The sequence below is a fragment of the Xyrauchen texanus genome, chromosome 17 (assembly GCF_025860055.1).
Source record: "Xyrauchen texanus isolate HMW12.3.18 chromosome 17, RBS_HiC_50CHRs, whole genome shotgun sequence".
Taxonomy (NCBI): Eukaryota; Metazoa; Chordata; class Actinopteri; order Cypriniformes; family Catostomidae; genus Xyrauchen; species Xyrauchen texanus.
The window spans coordinates 40,363,573-40,376,651 of record NC_068292.1 but is presented as its reverse complement, the minus strand read 5'-3'; the positions used below and the strand labels follow the sequence as shown (position 1 = coordinate 40,376,651).

The 13,079-nt window shown below is 36.0% G+C and overlaps 1 protein-coding gene across 1 annotated transcript; it reads left to right on the top strand.

Moving 5' to 3' along the window:
* The first annotated feature begins 1,789 nt into the window (after positions 1 to 1,789).
* On the top strand, positions 1,790 to 8,298 carry LOC127657790 (uncharacterized). The gene is made up of 6 exons (XM_052146703.1): positions 1,790 to 1,872; positions 2,005 to 2,148; positions 3,576 to 3,718; positions 3,807 to 3,945; positions 6,444 to 6,551; positions 6,842 to 8,298. Exons 3-6 carry the CDS (start codon positions 3,576 to 3,578, stop codon positions 7,559 to 7,561), a joined length of 1,110 nt encoding a protein of 369 aa, XP_052002663.1. The 5' UTR covers positions 1,790 to 1,872; positions 2,005 to 2,148; the 3' UTR covers positions 7,562 to 8,298.
* The last annotated feature ends 4,781 nt before the right edge of the window (positions 8,299 to 13,079 follow it).

Sequence of the window (13,079 nt, the reverse complement as noted above, 5' to 3'; positions counted from 1 at the left end):
TTGTAATTGTTGAAACTCTTATGCCTGTGTGGGTACTGGAGCTGTTGCTATGGTTACGGAGGTTGACCCTGTGGTGCTTTAATGGCCAGGTGTACAAACTGAAAATGAACTTTCAATTCACGTAAAACTGAAGCTTAAACACACTAATTCCAAAGTATAACAGAGGAATTCTAACTACCAGGCTCGTATCTATTATAAAAGCTACTAAAATCAGCTGTTTGGCAGCATTTAAATGACTGACTGAAGACGACGGCTGTAAAACAAGCAGACAGAAGTCCATCATAGACACATATTCTACAAATGGGACAGGATGCTCCACTAATCGTCCAACAACAAACTAGTAAGTTTAATATTTTAAGCTGTGTTGATTTTAAAGTGATGAATTAAAGATGCCACTTTTTGTATAGTTTAAGTGTGCTGACAGCACGTGCTGCATTGCCGACATGACTCCACATGCCGAAGTGTCCTTGGGCAAGACACTGAACCCCAAGTTACTCCCAATGGCAGGTTAGCACCTTACATAGCAGGTCTGCTGCCATTGGTGTGTGAATGGGTGAATGAGATGCAATGTAAAGCGATTTTAATACCATTAAGGCTTAAAAAGGCGCTATATAAGTGCAGACCATTTTACCATTTTTTTTTTTACCATTGTGGGTAGTTACTATTAGCGAGTAAACTTGAAAAGTTGCATCTTAAATCTTCCTCATTATTTAAAGCATTGCTTCTGTACAAATTCACCTCATTTAACAATAAATGTCAATTTTAGTCATGATCGGTCTGTAAATTGCCTGCTGTAAGTAATGTTCCTGTTATTATGCAAAGTCCAAAGGTTTATTTGTAAGGTATGTGGACAGTATTTAGAGTATGATTCTTTATGTTGGGGTGTCTGAGAGATAACAGATTGCTTTAAACTGATACAGAAGAAAAAACTGTTTAATGCTGTGAACTACATGTTTCCACCCACAATATTCTTACATTTACACACTTTTGAAGCACTCTGTTTACACTTAAACACATCACTGAGCTTGTGATAGATTGGTGTGTGTGCGTGTGTGTTTGTCTGTTTGTGTCTGTGTGTGTGTGTGTGTGTGTGGTTTACATTTACGTTTACAAACTTGTAATTACAAATTGGTTTGCTCAATTTGACATGTCTATCCAATTTACTTCCTACCCCATTAGCTCTGCATGATATACAAATATAATACATGTTTGTTGATAACAGCTCCCTGGCAAATCTACATTTTAGGACTTCAAGATTTAAAGGAATAAATCACCTCAAATTATATGTAATTATTTACAAATCAACTAAGTACGAAATGGCACAGGCCTTCTACTAATCACTTTTATAAACGTCTACAAATACAATTTCAATACAACAGTGACATCTGTTGGCTTTAATACATTGGGCTTTAAAAAAAAGCATGAGAACTAAGTGGGATTGTGACCTAATTTGATTTTATTTATTTGTATACCCCAGGAAAATGTAATTATAGTCCAAAAATATATATTAATCATCATCATGGTAGCAAACAGAATCAGTATAATAAGCATAATATAAATTCTAACAGGGAAAACAAATTAATGAAGAAATAATATAATTATTCAGAGGCCTGTTTAATAGCACAATCTGTTCTTGCTCAACACTTAAAGTAATGACTATCTTGTTCTGACTTGACAGACATGATTCTTGTTTTAGGAGGGTGTGACGTTTGCATTTGACCATAAAATCCCACGGTAATGTTTGTTTTAAGTAGATCTCTCCTCTGGATACATTGTGACGTTATGGAGGATGTTACATTTTTAACTGAACGATTTTATAGTCATTTTTTATTTAACTTCAGATGTCACTGCTTTTAGTGTTCTCTAAAAAAGGTGGCCTTCCTGAATATATTTTGTCCTAAACAAGCATTTTGCTCAGAGACTTTTTTTTTTTTTTTTAGACATCTCACAAGTCTTTTTTCTTTGTGTTAACAAGTAACACTTTTTTCTCTTTTCTGATTGCAGAATATGTTTGTCATCTGGAGATGTGCCTCCAATGTTGAAATACGAGGGTGTGGTTATAAAAGAAAGATAATTAGGTAGAAATTCTCAGATCCTGTTTTATTTGAACACATTCACTGCTATCAGACACGTAACCTGCTGATACAGGTAAGAACATTGAAAACAACAGTTGACTAGGCACGTTTTGTGTTGTGTTATGCATTAGTACCAATACTAGTGATTTATAGTGCTGTGTTTCTTGTTTCTTCTTGTTTAAACAGCTGCAACTATCAAGGAATCACTGCTTTTGTCTGTGTAATTCCTACAGATTGCCATATGGCATTTGTGATGAATTATCAATTATGGTATACACTCACAATATGGGCAGAAACATAATAAAAAAATTAAATTACCTGGGGGGTGGGAAGAAAGTAATCAAGACCATCTTAACTTAAAGGAAACATGACTTGATTTTATTAGGCATGAAATGGGTTATGATTATGAAAGGTTTATGATTTCTTTTGCAATCCAAATCCAGTTTGGCTTCATATTTGTGCAGCGTGTACAGGCTTAATATAAATTAGTTTTGCCAAAGGCTTCAAGGGAAAATGTATTCGGTTAAATTACATGTAATAATGAGTCTTTACAGTAAATCTACTTTCAACATCTTTGGAGGTAATTTAGCCAGATCAATGTGGAATGTCTATAGTGTTTTATTACAAATAACAGAACTTATTCCTCTAATTTTGAAACTCGTGGTCATATTAGTTGTCTAATGGTGGGGATTTCCAGCAAATATACCAGAAAACCCATTATACATTCTGTACATGTTGATAGTTAGTTTTCTATTCAAGTCAGTAACACATCTGACATTCATTCATGCATTTAAAACCAAATATTGCAACCAAAACTATTGATTTTTGTGAGATTTTCGGACAAACTCCTACATAAATATTGATGATGAATGTTGAAATGATAACGGAGTACTAAAAGCTGAATCTAAAATAAAGTTTTACTTATTTAACTAACTGAAGCATATTTATGTTCAATCACTTTGAAAAGCAAAGTACCAGATATATTGACATTTACATTTATTCATTTACATTTATGCATTTGGCAGACGCTTTTACCCAAAGCGACTTACAGTGCAATTATTACTGGGGCAATCCCCCCGGAACAACCTGGAGTTAAGTGCCTTACTCAAGGACACAATGGTGGTGGCTGTGTGGATCGAACCAGCAACCTTCTGATTACCAGTTATGTGCTTTAGCCCACTGCGCCACCACCACTCTATTCATGAGGCAGACAATTTGTATTGACAGCAGACAAGAGTTGAATGGCTAAAAAGATTTGAGTTTAACAAAGATGTGCTCTTTGAGGGGGCATTTTGTTCTTTAGGATGGGCAACTGTTTATCTGTTTGTCTGACTGGAGGTTCTCCTCCTTGATAATTTTGCTTGGGTTGGTCCCCCTTGATCGTGTATCGCTGTTGACCCAACCCTGCTACCCACCATCTTCCCCACCCCAGACCCGGCCACCTTTTGGAGGGTTTTAATGTTTCTCACATTGATGTGCCTCTTCTGATAACACCACTAGATGGCATACTCTGCACAAACACTGGCTGGGGGCTACTTTGGGAAAACATACAAGGAGAAGTATGGAGAGACGTGGGCTGCTGTGAAGAGAATTCCTCTAGGCTTCAGCAAACAACAGCTGGAAAGAGAATGCAGAGTATACTAGTATGTATAGATCTATATAAAATGTCTTAGCTAATTCTTACTTACTGAGCTTGTTGTATAACCATGAGAACTTATTTATAAACACCAGTAATGTTCGGCATCCCAACGTGGTGAAACTTCTTGGAGAACCATGGCTGAAAGACTCCAAGTATAACATTCCTTTGGAATTCATCTTTGGTGAAGACCTTGAGACAACCATCTTTAAAGCTCAAGTTTCTCAAATACAGGTAATGGTGTGTGGCACATCCCAAAAAGACTATTCAGTCATTATTTACACATCTTTATGATGTTTTTCTAAACCCTATTGATTTTCTCCCTTCCTTGGAACTCAAATAGAGAACTTTAGCAGAATGTCCTGCAAGGTGCTTTTATCTATTGAATATGGGCAGACATTGTCAAGCTCTAAATCTGACCAAAGCATAAAATAAAAAAAGCATAATTTGGTACCATTAACATAGTCCACATGGCTTGTGCACCATATTCCAAGTCTTCTGATGCCAATATATTGAGAAACAGATTTACAACTCAAACTCAATCTTTTGAGCTTGTAAACACTGTGTGGCACGCAAGGATTTATGCCAAGTATGCAGAATAGGGGAAGCTTTTCAGAGGGGAAGTGAATGAAGACTTTGGTTGCGGATGTGGCTTAGGTGGTAGAGCGGGGTCAGCTGCCAATCGCAGGGTTGGTGGTTCGATTCCCGGCCCACGCGACTCCACTTGACGAAATTTCCTTGGGCAAGACACTGAACCCCAAGTTGCTCCCAATGGCAGGGTAGCACCTTGCATGGCAACTCTGCTGCCATTTGTGTATGTGTATGTGTGTGTGAATGGGTGAATGGGACACAGTGTAAAGCGCTTTGGTAACCTCTAAGGTTAATATAATGCGCTATATACAGGTGAAACTCGAAAAATTAGAATATTGTGCAAAAGTTCATTAATTTCAGTAATTCAACTTAAAAGGTGAAACTAATATATTATATAGACTCATTACAAGCAAAGTAAGATATTTCAAGCCTTTATTTGATATCATTTTGATGATTATGGCTTACAGCTTATGAAAACCCCAAATTCAGAATCTCAGAAAATTCGAATATTACATGAAATCAATAAAAAAAGGATTTTAAATACAGAAATGTCGGCCCTCTGAAAAGTATAATCATGCATATGTACTCAGTACTTGGTTTGGGCCCCTTTTGCATTAATTACTGCCTCAATGCGGCGTGGCATGGATGCTATCAGCCTGTGGCACTGCTGAGGTGTTATGGAAGACCAAGATGCTTCAATAGCGGCCTTCAGCTCTTCTGCATTGTTTGGTCTCATGTCTCTCATCTTTCTCTTGGCAATGCCCCATTGATTCTCTATGGGGTTCAGGTCAGGCGAGTTTGCTGGCCAATCAAGCACAGTAATACCACGGTCATTGAACCAGGTTTTGGTACTTTTGGCAGTGTGGGCAGGTGCCAAGTCCTGCTGGAAAATGAAGTCAGCATCTCCATAAAGCTTGTCTGCTGAAGGAAGCATGAAGTGCTCTAAAATGTCCCGGTAGACGGCTGCATTGACTCTGGACTTAATAAAGCACAGTGGACCAACACCAGCCGATGACATGGCTCCCCAAACCAACACAGACTGTGGAAACTTCACACTGGACTTCAAGCATCTTGGATTGTGTGCCTCTCCATTCTTCCTCCAGACTCTGGGACCTTGGTTTCCAAATGAGATGCAAAATTTGCTCTCATCAGAAAAGAGGACTTTGGACCACTGAGCAACAGACCAGTTCTTTTTTTCTTTAGCCCAGGTAAGCCGTTTGACATTTGAAGCCCATGTCCAGGACCCGTCTGTGTGTGGTGGCTCTTGATGCAGTAACTCCAGCCTCAGTCCACTCCTTGTGAAGCTCCCCACACATTTGAATGGCCTTTTCCTGACAATCCTCTCCAGGCTACGGTCATCCCTGCTGCTTGTGCACCTTTTTCTTCCACACTTTTCCCTTCCACTTAACTTTCTATTAATGTGCTTTGATACAGCACTTTGAGAACATCCAACTTCTTTTGCAATTACCTTTTGAGGCTTTCCCTCCTTGTGGAGGGTGTCAATGATGGTTTTCTGCACAACTGTCAGGTCAGCAGTCTTCCCCATGATTGTGAATTCAACTGAACCAGACTGAGAGACCATTTAAAGGCTCAGGAACCCTTTGCAGGTGTTTAGCTGATTAGAGTGTGACACTTTGGGCCTACAATACTGAACCTTTTCACAATATTCTAATTTTCTGAGATTCTGAATTTGGGGTTTTCATAAGCTGTAAGCCATAATCATCAAAATGATATCAAATAAAGGCTTGAAATATCTTACTTTGCTTGTAATGAGTCTATATAATATATTAGTTTCACCTTTTAAGTTGAATTACTGAAATTAATGAACTTTTGCACGATATTCTAATTTTTCGAGTTTCACCTGTAAGTGCAGACTATTTACCATTTCAGAAGATTTGGAATATACTGCATAAACTAATTTGTATTTTTGGAGCTCAACTGCATCTACCCCCATTAATAATCATAGAAAATAACTCCTGTGACAAATTTCTCTGTATTGATTTTCATTTTGGCTGCAATATTTCTTTACAAAAGTACTATACAAAGATCATTTTTGACTCTTGAGGTCTTGTGCTTTGGTGGAGATAAAATGCAACACTCTTATAATGTATCTGTTAATATATATGAATATGTATCTTCAGCTGACTCCAGCAGTGAAAGGCACCATCATCACTGGTATGTGTGAAGGTTTGCTTCACCTGCACAGTAAAGACATTGTCCACCAAGACCTCAAACCCGAAAGCATCATGGTAAGTCGGACACAAACAATTACACTAAGATAATAGAGCTATACAATTAATGTTGATGATAACATAGGTAAGATCATTTGCCTTAAGAGAATGTTTGAAGTCATATTTAAATCTCTGACATTTGATCTCACCAATCCAACACCAATTTAAACATTTTTGAGACCTCTTTTAAAAATCTAGAAACTTTTATATAACTTAGATACTGTATTAAAGAGATCTTTGGGATTTTAATCTCCAGTGGATGGTCATTAACAAAGAAAACATCTCTTGCTGCTTTCTTCCCATTTCAGGTTGAGCATCAAACCCATCGTGCTGTGATCATTGATTTGGGGCTGGCTAAATTCTCAAAAAATGGGCCCACCTCTGCGGTAAACATGGGAAATGAGGCTTACTCAGCTCCAGAGATCCTACAGATGAATGGAGTTCGTGACAAGCGTTCAGATGTTTGGGCCATGGGTAAAATCATAGCTGAGGTCTGTGTCAGGGTCAGGTTAATGGCCGAATTTGTGTCAGCCGGCAGAATTCGGGAAATTCTTAAAGACCAGCCGTACTGTGTTCCTGTGTCCAGTATGGTGGAAGTCAATCTGAACTGCAGAGCAACTATGGCTGCTGTTATCTCAGACATTAGGAGAGCTGGTTCAACTCCACAAATGGACATGAGGCCAAGAGATGTCACAGTGACACAGACAAATGAAGTTAGAGGAAATCAAAAATGGTGTCCACAAGTGCCCGCTGTACCTAAGATGGAGGTAAAGAATCCTCCTATGGTAATTTATCGGCAGGATCCACCTCATCAGAGAGAGGCTGTGAAGGCGTTAGTCCCAGTAAAAGTTGAGGCCTTAAACAATCAGATGTCCCTGATGTCATTTCCTTGCCCTCTTCCGGAAACCGGAAAAGTGACTCTGGAATGCTACAATGAGGAGAAAGGAGCTCGAGAATATAAAGAGATTGTCACAAAGGGTGGGAAAATCATTAAGTATGAGAAAGTGCAAATAACCAAAGATTCTTAAAAAGGAGCAAGAGTATACTTTGTCTTCTGACAAAAATAATTAATAAAATCGAATTACTAATTAATATACTGGCCTTTTGGGTGTTACAAGGCTGTTAACAATATCAATCAGTGTCATTGTTTTAAAAAATAATTGTCATTGCACAATATCAAACAGTGTAATTGTTTGTTTGTTTGTTTGTTTGTTTGTTTGTTTGTTTTTTCATTGCTGATATCTTACGTCCATTAAACAATATTTTTGTCTTGTTTGTCAGTAACATGTCAACAACTCCAGTGTGTATTTCTTATGATTCATAATTAGGAAAAATACCTGCTTAATTCTTTCAATTTGACATTTTAGGGTCTTGCAGTTTAGTAACTTTTTTAACTAGTAACCTAAGTGGGACACTGCTATTTACCAAAGATAATAAAAAAAATACAAACATTATGTTTGTAATATTCTTCATTTAATTCAGCTTTTCACTTATTATACAGTATATATTATATAGTGGATAAGGACTGGAGATAGATATTAATAATGTATGATTTTGGGTTTGACTGTTCGAAATAACTGAAACAATGAATATAATTGCTAATAGTATAAATTATAGAAATTATTCTGCATTTTATATTAAAAACTTTGTTTTTGGTTTTTTACTGTAAAATGCTTAGAGCATACACACTGTTTGTTTTATTACTCCCCATATGTATTTCTTATTATTGATGTGTTAACATAGTTTACATTTTAATAAATGTATCTTTGTCCCTGTATCAGAAAACAAAACACAGCTTTATATGGATTCTAATCAATAATCTGATAGTCCTGTTGGCCATATAGTGCACCTCCTTCAGTGGTATTTATACGATCCATATGCATACTAAAGAGTTTAAAGGGGTCTCAAATTAATTGGGGGCAGTGTTGGGTGTAAAATTATTACAAATTAAATATTTACTGCAATCTAATTACCTTTTTAGTCAAAAGTATTGTAATGCATTGCATTTGTAATTTTAGTAATCAGATTAGTTACAAACTCACATTTCTGAGTGGTGGTGGCGTAGTGGCTAAAGCACAGGGCTGTTAGTTTCACTTTCAGGTCACAGGTTCTAACCCAGCCACCACCATTGTGTCCTTGAGCAAGGCACTTAAATCCAGGTTGCTCCGGGGGGATTGTCATTGTAATAATTGCACTGTAAGTCGCTTTGGATAAAAGCGTCTGCCAAATGCATAAATGTAAAATGTAAATGTAAATTTCTAAAATAGTATTATTTATGTGGAATTTAAAGCATGAATTATGTACACATGTATGTCTGAAAGGCGTACGCCCCCTAATGAGTCATTGTAAGGGAGTGTATGACATGCAACAATGAAAATTGAGGAAATATATACATTATTTTGAATTCGATGAGCAAAGACAACAAAAACTTTACTGTAAAAAGTGTTTTAGAAAATAACTTAAAAGTAAAGTAATTAGTAATTTGATTACTTTTCTGACTAAATACTAGTAAAGTAAATCTGATTACAATTGAATAGAAGTAATCAGATATTTTAAACAGCTGTTAATTTCTTTTTTGAGTAACTTACACGACACTGCCTGGGGGCCACTAACCAGGTGGTGTTCTCCATCGGGGACAGTTAAAAAAAAACTGTTTACAACCATGGATTTTTATTATAGACAGTAACTGTAGCAGTTATAGCTCACAGTTTTATAGTACAGGCCTTTTCATCTCTCACTCAACTGAGAGAGATCTCTCCCTTAAATGTTTAAGAACAAATAAATTGTACAAGGTTACAGTGGCTGTAATAAAATTAGCATTACCAGAGAAAAAAAAAAAAATGGGTTTCGGCCATTTGGCCACTTTTCACCCCAGCCCACCGGGAAATGTCCCGGTTCTCCCTATGCAAATGTCCCGGTCCGCCCCTGAGCATAACAAATTACTCTTTTTGAAATGAAAAGAAAATAGAACCAGAGAATATTTAGCAGAGATGGGCCACTTCTATTTAAATGAATGGGAGAAATTGGAACGCCCAACCAAGAAGCTCAAGTACCCAATGGTTAAGGAAGTCCCACCTTACATGTACAAGAGCCAATCACCTTTAAGGTACAGGCATCGCCTGTCAATCAACTTGCTAACATGCATGCGCATTAGCTATACAAGCCAGGAAAATTGCATGTTTTTCTGATTCTGATTATAATATGAGGTAAAGGAGCGCAATTTATGATTCCAATATTATCAAATGTATTGCCGATTTGAAAATTATTTGATCGTAATCTTTACCAACCATTTTTGAGATTTTGGTGTTCCCCTTTTCAAGTAGTTAGCCTCCAAGAACATTCCAAAGATGGCCGACAGTGGACTGACTTGCTAGAAAGACTTTGATAGAACCAATAGCCAGGCAAAAATCTTTCTAGCAAGTTAGAGTATATTGTTGCACAACAAATACATTTTAATGTTAAAGGGTTATATTATTCAATATTTAGGGGCATATGTGCTATTCGTTATTGTTTAGTTGTGGTTTCACAGAAATTACAGTTTAGCAGACAATAACATTTTTCAAGAGCAAATTGTGTTTTTTTCTCATTCTTCAACTGTTCATATTCTGTCCACCAGCAAAAAAACAACTAATTTTTTTCTTTTTGATGTCATCTCCTGGGGTGGTTATAAAAAGGAAAACAGTTTGGTAGATATTTACTGTTCCAGTCTTATTTGAGCACATTCGGCGTTATCGGTCACATAACCTACAGGTAAGAAACTTCAAATCAACCGGGCACTTGCTGTGTCGTGGTATTATTATGAACATCTGTGATTACAGCTACAGATTTCATGCTGATGAAGAAAATGCAGTTTCTTCTGGTTTATACAGCTGCATCTTATTGAGGAACTTCTCCGTTTGTCTATGTGATGCTTAAACACAGCCATAAGGCATTTGAGATGATCTGATAATCAGGGTTAAAACTGAATGTAGACACGGGCTAAAACACCAACAGTCGAAAGATCATTTTGAAGATTATTTTGATAACATTTTAAGCCTACAATGTTAACATAGGCTTAATAGAGATCTAAGACATGCAACTGGTAATTTTATTAAATAGGGTCTGCTACGTGAAGAAATGTAACAAATTATATTTTAAGTAAATGGTAGCATGCTTATATTAAGTCATTTTAGGAGAAAGTCCCAGTTCTAGACAAAGGACAAGAGTGGAAAGACTTGATACATACTTGTAAGTGCTTAGAAAGCTTACAATTTTCCAACCTCCCATTGACTTTAACCTCTGCACTAGAGGCATCATCCACGTCAACTCTGGCTGGGGACTGCTTTGGGAAAATATATGGTGAAATATGGAGAAAAAAATTGACTATGACATAGCATTAGATTGAGTTAGTTTAAGTTTGTTTTTAAACTAGAAGCCCACATGGTTTTGTATAAATACATGAGTAAGAATTAAAGAATACGTATTACATGTTAGCAACATTTGTTTTGTTAAAGAAGCAACATTTGTTTTGTTAATGTCACAGCATTTTTTGTGATTAAAATAATTAGGGACATGGGAAGATTATATTGGAATGACAGCAACCTCTGGTGGTGGAATTCAAAATTAATAGTTTTGCATGTGTGCGCTTACATTGGGGATTTTCAGTGCATCAGGAATATGAGTCTGAATGAAATGATCGGTCCAGATCTGACAATCTATCCTCATGGTCTATTCCCCAATTGTGAAGTATTATCCAAATCATATATAAAATAGAAGGCAATTAAAGTAAATTAAGGTCAATGTCATTTTCATACACTGACATAATATGTATCAGTAATAAAGTAGGAAACATATCATATTTACTCATTTGAGAAGCCTAAATTTCACCTGGGGCATAGATTCAAGGGGGTGGGGGGTTACTTCCCCCACATTCCCCCTGGAATCTATGCCTCAGGTGAAATTTAGGCTTCTCAAATTAGTAAATATGATATGTTTTCCCCTGCAAGTGCAACTCTTCATTCTGTAAAATCTGTTTTCAAAATAAACCCAACTAGTCATTTCTTTTAGTGTACATCACACATGTTATGTAAAATTTGTCTGTGTGGTGACATAATAAATAATGTTATATTAATGCTAAAACAGCCCATTTTCCATTTTTTCTTTTATTTAAACAGCATGGTTGTTTGTTCATCTAATGCTGACTTTTCTTTTACATGGAATTCAAATCTAGCTGAACTAGAGAAGTTAATAAATTAACTCATAGTCTGGAAAGAACAAAAGATATGTGGTTAAAAAATAGCCTTCATGTGGATTTTTAAAGCTGTTTGGAACAAGTATAAATGTATAATACCACAAACTCGCAGGAGATAAGTGTTTATCTTTACTGTAAAAGTTATACAACCTGCTGCCAAATTTATTGTAGTTTTCAGGTCAGCTGTTTATTGCGCCATGGAGATTATCACGTCTGTATGTGCATCAGTTCTCTTCATGCTATGCCCATCAAATCTTTTTTCCTTTCAGTTTCACTTCTAGAAATATGATTGATATTTGATGTTGGGTGGAGATTGTCTCTTGTCTTAAATGACTATACTCTTAAGACATATACTCTAAGTAACTCTTAAGACATGTTTGAAGGCTGGACGACTGCATTGGAAAGGAAAGTTTATAGTTCACATGCATCATGAGCAAATAAAATAAAAGTTTTAAACTGTTGTGTATTTGTAAATTTTACTTTAAGTTAAACTGAAACTTATGTAAGTCTTCATACTGTGTTAATGTTTTATTTATTTCTCATTTATGATTGAGCACAGTTGTTATGCATGCATGCTCTTGATTGCTTAACTGATCATTTAACATTCTGATATGTGTCAAAATACTGCACACTGGCAGAAACATTTTTGAATAGATAGTTAAAGTATAAGTATAGCAGTTAAATTAGATATACATCAAGTAAAGTATTTTTATTACATTTCATGATTGATTTAAGACTAAGTGGAAAGTGAAACCTAAAGTTACACATCACTGGATATGTACAGCATGTATTGTTTTAAGACACCTGAGATTGCGGAGGAATTCTGGTCATATCAAGAAGACAAGAGGAACAAAACTTTTTACACTTTACTGTTAGACATACCAGAAGCTATAGAACATTTCTATAGAAGGAAGGTAGAATTTAATTCTGTATACAGTACTGTATAATTATTAATAAACAATGTCTTTCCAATGTCTTATACTGTAACTGAAAGAAATAGTACATTACTCAGCTAGACTCAATTATATTAATTTAATTAATATCAGTCAATAAAGAAAAATCATGCATTTGAATTAATATTTTTCAGCTTGTACTTCTGGTAAAGGAAACTTTGGAAAGGTGTACAAAGTAACCTATGGAAATACCTTTTCGACATTTAAGAAAGTGCCATCCCCTCTAGTAACTAAAGCAGAAATGAACAAAGAGAAAAATGTGTATTGGTGAGTGTTTGTTTAAGAGCACTGTAAGCATATGTACAAATTTCTAATTTTTAATTATTTGTGAAAATCACTTTACAACGCTTAACATTTGTCTAA

Bases quoted from the DNA above. Each gene is read 5' to 3' on its own strand.
- LOC127657790 (XM_052146703.1), top strand. From the start codon at position 3,576: ATGGCATACTCTGCACAAACACTGGCTGGGGGCTACTTTGGGAAAACA. The intron at 3,946-6,443 runs GTAATGGTGTGT...ATGTATCTTCAG, and splicing joins CTCAAGTTTCTCAAATACAG to CTGACTCCAGCAGTGAAAGG. The intron at 6,552-6,841 runs GTAAGTCGGACA...TTCCCATTTCAG, and splicing joins TCAAACCCGAAAGCATCATG to GTTGAGCATCAAACCCATCG.